Raw genomic sequence first — 10,465 nt, forward strand, 5'->3', positions numbered from 1 at the left:
AATGTATTTGATTATTACAGGGACTTATTATGCAGCTCAGACTCATAGAGATCCTCCTGTTTTCAGCCTCCCCAGCTCTGGAATTACGGATGCCTGGACTCTGTGGCCAGCTCAGCCCGCTCTGGGGGCAGGACTGGTGTAGCATGTGGTACCAGGGATCGAACCATGTGTGGTCCCTGTACTTGCCTAAGCTTGCCTAAGCAGGCGCTTTAGTCTGCTGAGCTATCTCGCCAGCTCACTTTGTAGCCTACGCCAGCTTTGAACTTGCAGCATTCCTCCTGCCTTGGCCTCCCAAGTGCTCGGGTTATAGGTGTGTGCCACCATGCCTGGCAGATATTATGCTTTAATGTAAAATATTTATTGATATTTTACTTAAATATTTAGAGTCCATGCAGAGATGTAAAAAGTCTGTTATTCATTAGTGACATTTTATTGTAAACTGAATTTAATGGCAAATGCAGATCTTCTGAGTGCTTTGTCTTGTAATGAGGCCAGCAGCTTAATGGTAGATTACTGCAGTGTAGATGGCTTGATACCTTGTAGTGAACAGGCAGTTTATAGTACACACCATTCAATTGAGCAAGGAAAATAAAATAATCGTAATTCTGGGTCATGCTTTGTCCCACAGTCCTTTGGGGTTGCTGTGGATTATCTGTGCTGTTTTCTTTCCCATCATCCCAAACAGAAAAATCCTAGAAAACTGGGGAATTTAAGAATACATCAGAACTGTACATGGTATCTTGTTTAAAACTTTTTCTTTTGAATTCAGATTTGCCTCTTGACTCCGACCTAGAAAATGAGAAATCCTCTCCAGTCGTGCTGGCCGAGGTGCTAGGCGCTGTGGTCTGGGAGGACTTGTCCGAGTGCCTCATCAAGAACTGCTTGGTTTATTCAATCCCAACGAACAGCAGCAAGCTGCAGCAGTATGAAGAGGTAAAGAGTGGACTAGCTCGGAGCTCGGAGGGCGCTGCAGGTTCCTGACGCTCACGTTCTCTTTTACTTGCAGCTGTTTTGCTATTTAGTTACAACTTACAGGAAAATTTTGAACATGAAGTAGAAACATTCTGTGTGATTTCTTTTGTGACGTTCTACTTCTCTGGGGAAATATATTATTGTGTTTTCTTTATTCTTTTATACTTGAATAGCTGTAATAGCTATTATGTGATTTTTATTTTATTTTTATTGGCCTTTTAGTACTTTCTTGAATACTACAATAAGTGTATTTATTTTAAAACTATTTTCACCTTTATCAGAGTCAGCAATTTTTGTTGCAGATATTCTTCCTAATAAAGCTTAAAATGTATAGTATTTTTTTAAACCTAGAATTTGGTGATTTATTCTAAGATCTAAGTGACCATCTTGGTTCTTGTTCTTTTCTCTACAATGGATATGAAACTTTCACATTAAATGGACAATTGGCAGTTTGTGTCCATGAGTCCAACACTTATGGTATTAGCCAGCTGCAGACTGAAAATATTTAGAAAAATATTTGTATCTCCATTGTAAATATTTTTCTATCTTGGTATTCCTTAAACCATATAGCAAGAGCAACTATTTATATAACATTTACAGTATATTGAGTACTACAGGTAATTATTTGAAGTGTATGGAGGGTGTGTAGGTCATATGCAAATACTGCACCTTTTTTATTTAAGTCTTGAGTGTCCGTAGATTTTAGAATCTGAGGAGGACTGGGCTTTATTCTCCCACGCATATAGAAAGAGGACTATATGTAATTGTTACTCTTTAATATATATTTTTTTCTCTCAGATCATACAGTCCACTGAAGAATTTGAAAATGCCCTAAAGGAAATGCGGTTTTTAAAAGGAGATACTACTGATTTGCTGAAATACGCTCGTAATGTCAATTCTCATTTTGCTAATAAGAAGTGCCAAGATGTGATTGTGGCGGCCAGAACCCTCATGACCTCTGAAATTCACAACACCGTGAAGGTAACTGGGGCATATCCCGCTGCGTTGAGGCAGTAGCTTCTTTTTGAGACACACCCAGTAAAGAAGGGAATGTGATGGTTTCGGAGCGCATGGAGAGGTTACTGCCCGTCTGCACATTCATCTCAGCCTCTTTGCGGTAGTCCCTCCTTATGCCTGTGACCCTGGCTGCTCTGGATGCTGGCCTAGTTTAGCCTGGGCAGTGTAGGAAGACTCGTCTCAAAAAAAATTTTTTTTTTTAAAAGCCCAGGGGTGGGGCTGGTGAGATGGCTCAGTGGTCTAAAGCGCCTACTTAGAACAAGCTTCGCAAAGCACAGGGACTGCGGTTCAATCCCCCAGCACCACATGCCAGCCAGCCCCGCCCCCTGGTGGGCTGAGCTGGCCACACACACACACAAATAAAAAAAAAAAAAAAAGCCCAGGGGTATAGCCCAGCTCTAGACCGCTTGTGTAGTATGTAGGAAGCCTTGAATTCGGTTATGAAAAGGAAAAGAAGAAAAAGCGATCCTAATGTTTATCTCTTCCTGTGGATATTATGAGATCTGTGTAAGCTAATGCACTTGAAAGCATAGTATAAATTGTAAAAGTTTACAGAAGTGTAATAGATTTAAAATAATATACTTTTAGGGCTAGCCAGATAGTTCAGCGGACTCTTAATGCACCTGCTTGGGTAGGTGGTCCACAGCATCCTGTGCCAGCCCCGCTCCCGGGCTCACCTGTAATCCTCGCACTTGGGAGGCTGAAATCAGGAGGATGATTATGCGTCAGTCTGTGTCGTGAGACCCTGTCGACCCTGTACTAAATACATAAAATAAAAATAAAATAATAGACTGTTTTGTGAGTCAGGGTCTCACTATGTAGTTCACACTGACCTTGAACTTTCTGTGTAGCTCAGGCTGGCCTCAGATTTGCCACAATCCTCCTGCCTCATTGGCCTCAATGCTGGGATTATTACAGGCATGTGCCACCACCCTGTTTCAGCGGCTGGCACAGCGGTATGGCAGTGCGGTTGCCAGACAGGTGCTTAGACCTCCTAGCTATCTCCCTAGCCCCCCTCTTTCCTTTTCTAAAAACGAATTTTAACCTAATTACTTTTCATCTAAATTCTAAAATATTGTCCTATATATACTATTTTCTCAAAAAATTAATAAAGTTCTGGTTTTATTGTTTGTTTTTATATTATTTTGGGTTGTAAAATAATAGTAATTTTTTTTTTTTTAATGTATTTAGTACAGAGTCTACAGGGTCTCACCATGTAGACCGGACTTGTAGCGATTCTCCTGTTTTCAGCCTCCCAGGTGCTGGGATTACAGGTGGGCACCACCTCACCCAGTTTCAACGGCCATCTCAGCGCGCCCGAGGGTGGGGCGGGGCCGGCACAGCATGGCATGGCATGGCACGGCACGCTGTGGACCAAACCCCAGCTGCTGCGTTCTGCGTAAACAGGCGCTTTAGTCCGCTGAGCTTTCTGTCCAGCCCAATGGCGGTATTGTTAGACATTAAACTTGTTAAGGATAGGATACTACGTGGTAAAGATAACACAGTTTTCAAGACATGCATGGCGAGCAGGCAACCGGTGCAGAGTTTTTCTGAAGTGACAGTCTTCTGTCCATAAGATGATGGTCCCTTCCAGCCATTTAGGGCCGCACAGCCACTGCTCCCACCAATACCTGGGAAGGGAGTTTGAGCTCTCAAGGAGTGTGAGATGACTTCTGCTGAAGAGGTCTTGCTGAGCTTGAATTTTTCACTCATGGTTGTCAGGTTTTAAGTTCTTGCACTTATAAATCAAGATATTGTTGGTGCTTTATATAACCAACCCAAGCACATAAAAAGCATAGAAGTGTGCACCGAAACCCCAGGGGAACACTGTATAGTGTGTCTGGGCTTGACTCATGAGCCTTGCTGATGGTGTAGCATGATGGAAGAGGGAGAAATCATAAAAAAGAGGCTACTGGATTAGCTCCATGGTAAGCACAGTTCATGTAGCTAAAAACTAGATCATTTTTCCCCAAAGAGAACATTATTTATAGCTTTAACACCAGTAAAGCAGTTCTTCATGTCGTCATCATAATCCTCATCATTATTTTGGGACAGGGTCTTGGTATGTAGCTCAGGCTGGCCTCAAACATGCAGCAGTTTCCAGCTTTGGCCTTCCGAGTGCTGAGGTTACAGGTGTGTGCCTCCAGGTCTGGTCAAAAGAGCGGTTCTTGAACATAACAAATGATTCAGGTCCATAAGTCAGAAGCTGGTCCTTCCCTGTCCCCTTTCTTTCTTTCTTCTCCCCGCTTTTCCCTTCGCCCTCCTCGTCCTTTTTCTGTGTTACTGAGGATTCAACCCAAGGCTGCATGCAACTTGGAACTTGGAAAGGTCTAGAGAGCTAGGTTACATTCCCAGCCTTTTTTAGAATTTATTTTGAGATAGATACTCCTGAAGTTGCCTGGACTGACCTCAAACTTGAGCTCTTCCTGCTTTAGTCTCCTGAGCAACTAGGATTATAGACATGCCACTATACTTGGTAATAGATTTCTCATTTTTTTTTAAGAGCACTTTAAACAAGTTATTTAATTGAAATATGGTACACTGACTTCCATTTATTTTGTTTTTTTTTTCTTCCATTTATTTTGATACATCTTTTCCTTACCGTGTTTTAGAGGATCTTCAAGCCAGTATAAATATTTCATAAATATTTGGCCATTTGGGTCTACCTGCACAGTACGTCAGCAATATCTTTCAACAGGAAAAACACTGAAGAGTAAAGACATGACACAGTCAACTAGGTACAGTGAAAATCTGTTCCAAATACTTCTCAAATAGTTCTTTCTCTGAGGTAATGCCACCATATACCTGTTCATTTAAGAAAACCATCCTTCCAACACAGGACAATTTTTTATTTTTCAAATTTACTTTTAATTTTTTTATTTTGAAGAAAAGAAAAATAAACAATAAAAGCAATGGCATAAAATTTCAAAGCAAGATTGTTGGAAGGGCCAGGGAGACAGCTCTGCAGCTTAATCGCCTGCCTGGCAAGTGCAGGGTCCTGAGTTTGATCCCTGATACAAAAAATTAAAAAAAGAAAGAACCCCAGTACAAAAAAGAGAGAATGCTTACAATTGTAGGAGAGTATAGGGGCTGGAGTATTTTCCCTTAGTTAGGTGCCAAATGGCAGAGCTACATCCCCAGCCTACGCCATGAGTTCACAGTGAGCGGGCGGCTTCCAGCAGTTCAGGCCCCTTCCCTTTGGGTCTCACAAAGTGCGCTTCTCTGGGAAGGGCAGGCTGCCACTTCGGTTGTATGCGGACACCTTTCTCTTTGGCATCCTCCTTTTTCTGTTAATTTTCCTTGACACATTTCAGGAAACTATCTCGACTCTGAGTATTTAATGTGCCCATTACGCTATGCACATTAATCCTCTTGGCGAGTGTCTTGCCCTTAACTTGCTTGTTTACGACAGTGCCAAGAGCATGCTGGGTAGCATTATAGACTGTTCTAGTTTTGCCATGGTGACATCTGTGTGGCATTGCTTTTTGCGCAGCACCCACCACCTTGATGTCTACAATGTCACCCTTTTTGTAGATTCACATGGATGTGGCCAAGTGACCAGCCCCATGTTTTCTAAAAGGTCTAGAGAGTATATACGGGCTGCCTTTCTCTCCCTTTGTGTACACTATTCTGGCAAATTACTGGAAGATGGCAGTTCAGGCTGAAAGGCTAGGTTTCTCTTAGGAGAAAAAAAGTTAAAATATAAACTATGCAGTAGCTGAGAGACAATATCTTTGTGCTGGAGCATATACAAATTAAGGCCTTGACTTGGTACAAAACAGCTTTGAAATTATGGTGGAACATTCCCAACAAGTAATTTACATATAAGAACTCCAGCAATTCCAGCATGTGGGCCCAGTTTAGACAAGAAATGTTATGGATCCTTACATTCAACTAAACATACTTAGTTGCTGGCTTTGAACTCACTTTGTAGCCCAGGCTGGCCTCAAGCTCAAGTCCTATATTACAGGTGTGTGTCTCCCCATCTCCTGCCACTAGACTTGGAGCATCTTCTATCACAGATTTTCCTTAGGGTTTGAGTATGTGCAGAGCAGAGTGCTTTATTTTTGCAGTGGGAGTCAGGAGATTGCTCCCTCTACCTGCTTAATATCTTTCTCATTCTCTTTGGTTTTTTTTGGCCCCTGAGGCATCTTTGAAAAGCAAAGTTTCAGAGCTGTTATTAGTGTAATCTATTCATTGGTTAAGTGATTAGGCTTAAAAAGTTAAACGTTAGGTTTAAAAAGTCACTATCTTGAGACTCACTACCTAGTGTTCTTTCATTGGTCCCAGTCTGGGAATGTTCATTCTATGTAAATTTTAGGGAGAATATTTTTAATTGGGGTTTGGAGGTTTGTTTTTTCCCCCTCTCTTTGAGACAGGGTTTCACTATGCAGCTTAGGCTGACCTGGAGCTCATTTGTAGCCCAGGCTGGTCTCACACTCGATGATCCTCCTGCCTCAGCCTGAGTGCTGGGAATTCATGTCTACACACCTGTGACTTCACACCCTGCCAAGTGTTTGGGTTTTTTTTAGAGTTGAATATATCAGCTTGAGCAGGTTTTCTCTTAGACTAAGTTATATTCCTGGTATAAAGTAATTTGTTTGATAAAGTTTTTTTTTTTTTTTTTTTTATGAATTTGGTACAGGGTCTCACTACGCAGCTCGGACTCATAGTGGTCCTCCTGTCTCAGCCTCCCCAGCACTGGGATTACAGACGTGCGACACTATTCCCAGTTGGTGGCCCACTCGGTGCTGCGGGTGGGGCTCGTGTGGCATGTGGGGCTGGGATCCAGCCAGGTCTCTGTGCTTGCCTCAGCAGGTGTTAGTCTGCCGAGCTAGCTCATTGGCTCAATTTGTTTGATAATTACAAAAAATTATTAAAGGAACAGAAAATTTGCTGGTCTTTATGATTTAATCAGTCTAGGAGAGGCGATTTTGAAGGCCTGTCAGTCGCAGAGCTCTTGGACAAGCTGCACAGTGTGGCTGTTTCTAAGATGGGAGCTTTTGGAAGGACACAAAGGTTGTTGCTCGTTTCTTACGCTGTGCTTGCACCTGAGGCTGAGTTGTCATTAAGATGATGCCTCGCCTGCTCGGTTCTTGTAATTGCTCTGTAAACCTACAACCTTGTCATCCTGAAAACAGCCACTGTCGTATGCCAGCTGTGTGCTTTCATTGGAACTATTCTGAAAACAATGCATATTCTGTTTCTACGTTTGAATCTTAGATTGTTCCTGATTCTAAGGTAAAAGTCCCAGACTTACCCAGCCCTGGTGAGGACGACAAGCGAGCGGTGCAGAAAGTGGCCCCAGTTCAGTGTGAGGGAGCCGCGGACCTGGAGCCTGAAGACTCGCTGGACCCGCACTCCTTTTCTTTGCCCACGTGCCGTATCAGTGAGTCAGTGAAGAAGTTGATGGAGCTGGCCTATCAGACTCTACTGGAAGCAACAACCAGTAGTGACCAGTGGTATGAGTTCTGGTTGTCTGAAAGTGTTAGTGACTCAGTTAAGCTTTTTGTCTGACTGGACATTTATTTAGAAAATCTTGGGAGTCTTTGGGTTTGCCTATCCTATAGTTAATATTTCTTTCTTGAAAGACCATGCACAGAGATATGTATTGGTCTCTTATTTACGACAACATACAGATCTTACAGCAAAACATAAGGAATACTGTAGATATACTTAAATGGATGGGTATATATGTTTCTTTAATATTAAGTTTTTAATCCTTTACTTTTTGTTTATTGTTTTACTTTTTATTATACAAGTTGATTCAAGAAAAGTACTTTGAAAATGATTAGTACTTAAATGTTATTACTGGTAGTGATGGTAATAGGAATAATTATCCCATGTGCCCCAGCTTTTTATTTTTATTGATTTATTTTTGGCACCAGGAATTGAATTCAGGATCTTGCCCTTGCCAGGTAGGCGCTGTGCTGCTGAGCTGTATCCCTGGCCCTGTTCTAGCTTTTCAAATCTAGCTAATGAAATCCAGGCCCAATTTTATGTGTAAAATGTTTACTTTTATTTTAACCTAGCATGATGATACATACCTATAATCTCTGCTCAAGAGGCTGAGACGAGAGTATCCATGAATTTGAGGCCAGCCTGGGCTGCATGGTGAGCTCAAGGCCAGCCTGGACTACACATAAGAAGTTCAAGGCCAGCCTGGACTACTTAGAAGACCCGGTCTCAACCAAAAAAAGAAGTTTATTTTTCAAACAATAATTTGTTAGTCAGCCAAAGATAGAAGGAAAGGAAGAGAGCGTACCACAGATCTGCCCTCAGCCTTTCAGGATGGCCTCTTCTAATTTACACTGTGTTTAGTGCATCAAACTGCTCGACGTCTCATACTGAATTTCTTTTTGTTTACTGAAGACCCTTTCTATTCCTAGATTAGATTGAGAAGAAAATGGCAGGCCATAGCCCAAACTGGTTGTCAAGCAAACTTACAAAAGCCTGTTTGGTTTGTGTTAGTTGAATAGTTCACTTCTCATTGCTACAATAGAAAACAGTTTGAGTTAGATTTGGCTTAATAATATCACATGTTCGGATCTGCAGCTTTTATCTTTGTGTGCAAATAAACCCCTTCATTTCGCTGTAGAGAGAATGTGTTTGCCAAGATGCTTCCATGGCTTTAGTGAATCATTGTATTTATAAGTATGTCCAGTTTTTAATTATAAGTAGGAAGAAAAATACATACTTTCTTATAAAGGAAGTATATACTCTTTTGGCAGAATAAATGCAGGAGAGATTATTTCTTCACATGACATTCTCTAATATATCAGACCAGATGTAAGAGATTTAGAGAAGCATTTTAAAATTTACTGAGAAAATAGATACCAAACAGTATTTTTATGTACTATTTATACTAATTTACCTAAAAGAGAGGGCTTTCAACAAAATAAACAAAAACACAGCTCCATTATAATGCCCCCCTCTGCATTACCAAGAGTCAGACACCAGCACAGTCAGCGGAAAGTAAAGTGAGTTAATTCTATCCGTTATGGTAATTAGTAGCTATGGGTCTTTGAGGATAACAGCCATGACTTGTTTTTCTAGGTATTTATGGAATTCCTCGGAGTTATTTCAGGTACATAAGTTAGCTGTAGAGGTCAGCAAACCTTAGATTTGCTCTTTTTAAGTTCATTTTAATAATAATTTTTAGGTGCTTTAAGACCAGATTTAAAGGGCAAAAAATCCTGAGAGCTAGATTATATCCTTGAAATTGTTGATTCAGCTCCTTGCATTTGGAAAGCAGGCGCAAAGCTGAGCGCTGGAAGCGAGCTGGCCGTGGAGGAGCCTGTGTGGCCCGCTGATCCCCTGCCCTTTGCACAGGGCCTCAGCCACAGGTGACATTTGCTTGAGGTTTAGCTCCATTTGTTACTGTGAGGAAACTGGCAGAACACAGACTGTGAAAAGAAAGAAGGCTTTGGGCTGAATGTGGCTGTTCCTAAAATCACTAAGCATCCAGGTTTTTTAGAGCCGCAATTCAGTTAGTAAACATTGGTTGGAAACATACTTCCATCAAGATTAGTATTTTCCAGCAGTGACCAGGGAGGTTTTCTCTGCCACCATAGTTTTAACTGATGACCTGCACTAAAGGGTGTATTTAGTTATTATTATTATTTTTATCTTCAGCTTCAGCATGTCCTTATGCATTTCTCTTAAATCCTTGCTTTCCTGTCAGTGCTGTTCAACTTTTCTACTCAGTGAGGAATATCTTCCATTTGTTCCATGATGTTGTGCCGACATATCATAAGTAAGTGCCGTTGTCTCATTTCTGGGTGATAATTATACATCAAGGTAGTTAAGTTAAAGTCAGGGATTCTGTATTTTCACCAGAAATATTTTGGGGGGCTGGAGATAGCTCAGTAGCATAAGCACCTGCCTAGCAAGTGCAAGGTCCTAAGTTCAATCTCCGGTACCAAAGAAAAAAATTTTGGTTACTAAAATTCACAGTAAAGTGCTATAAATCATTTAAAAGCATTTTAAAAGACTTGGGCATTTACTCCTAAATTGATAAGTAATTTTACAGTACCTTTGCAGTATAGTGGGTAGCAGAAATTTTAAAACTCAAAAGGACTTCGCTTCTTTTTAATAGCTAGACATTTTCAAAGCTCTTTCCTTGGATAAAAACCCAGAAAGGACAGCGTTCCCTATTGCCATCTGGTAGGCGGTCTTCCATTTCCCCGGCATTTGTGCTGTTGCGGAGAGTGCAGTCTGACTGTGAAGTACGGTCAGCTGTTTTTCCTCGCATCATAGACTGGATTTATTGGGTCTGTTATTCTGCACAGTTACTCAGCTCTTAAGTTTCTCAGTGTCTTTTATTCCAATTAAATGTTTTAGGTGCTTTTTAATAAGTGCTTTTAGTAATAGTTCATTAAAAGCTATTTCATAGCCAAGGGACTATGCTTTCAAAGAAAAGAAATCAGTTTGTTATTTGAAGTGTCTTTTTTTTTTTTTTTTTGCAGAACCGGGT

General features: G+C 41.1%; 1 protein-coding gene across 1 annotated transcript in view; it reads left to right on the forward strand.

Moving 5' to 3' along the window:
• Positions 1-9,764, forward strand: part of Zw10 (zw10 kinetochore protein) — a 36,570-nt gene extending 26,806 nt beyond the window's left edge. The window contains exons 8-11 of the mRNA XM_004636498.2: positions 770-933; positions 1,771-1,953; positions 7,213-7,451; positions 9,674-9,764. Coding sequence (XP_004636555.1) covers positions 770-933; positions 1,771-1,953; positions 7,213-7,451; positions 9,674-9,749 — 662 coding nt within the window. The 3' untranslated portion in view covers positions 9,750-9,764. The remainder of the gene's footprint in view (positions 1-769; positions 934-1,770; positions 1,954-7,212; positions 7,452-9,673) is intronic.
• Positions 9,765-10,465: the final 701 nt, after the last annotated feature.

This window comes from Octodon degus, unplaced genomic scaffold (genome assembly GCF_000260255.1).
Source record: "Octodon degus isolate 3935 unplaced genomic scaffold, OctDeg1.0 scaffold00080, whole genome shotgun sequence".
Classification (NCBI taxonomy): domain Eukaryota; kingdom Metazoa; phylum Chordata; class Mammalia; order Rodentia; family Octodontidae; genus Octodon; species Octodon degus.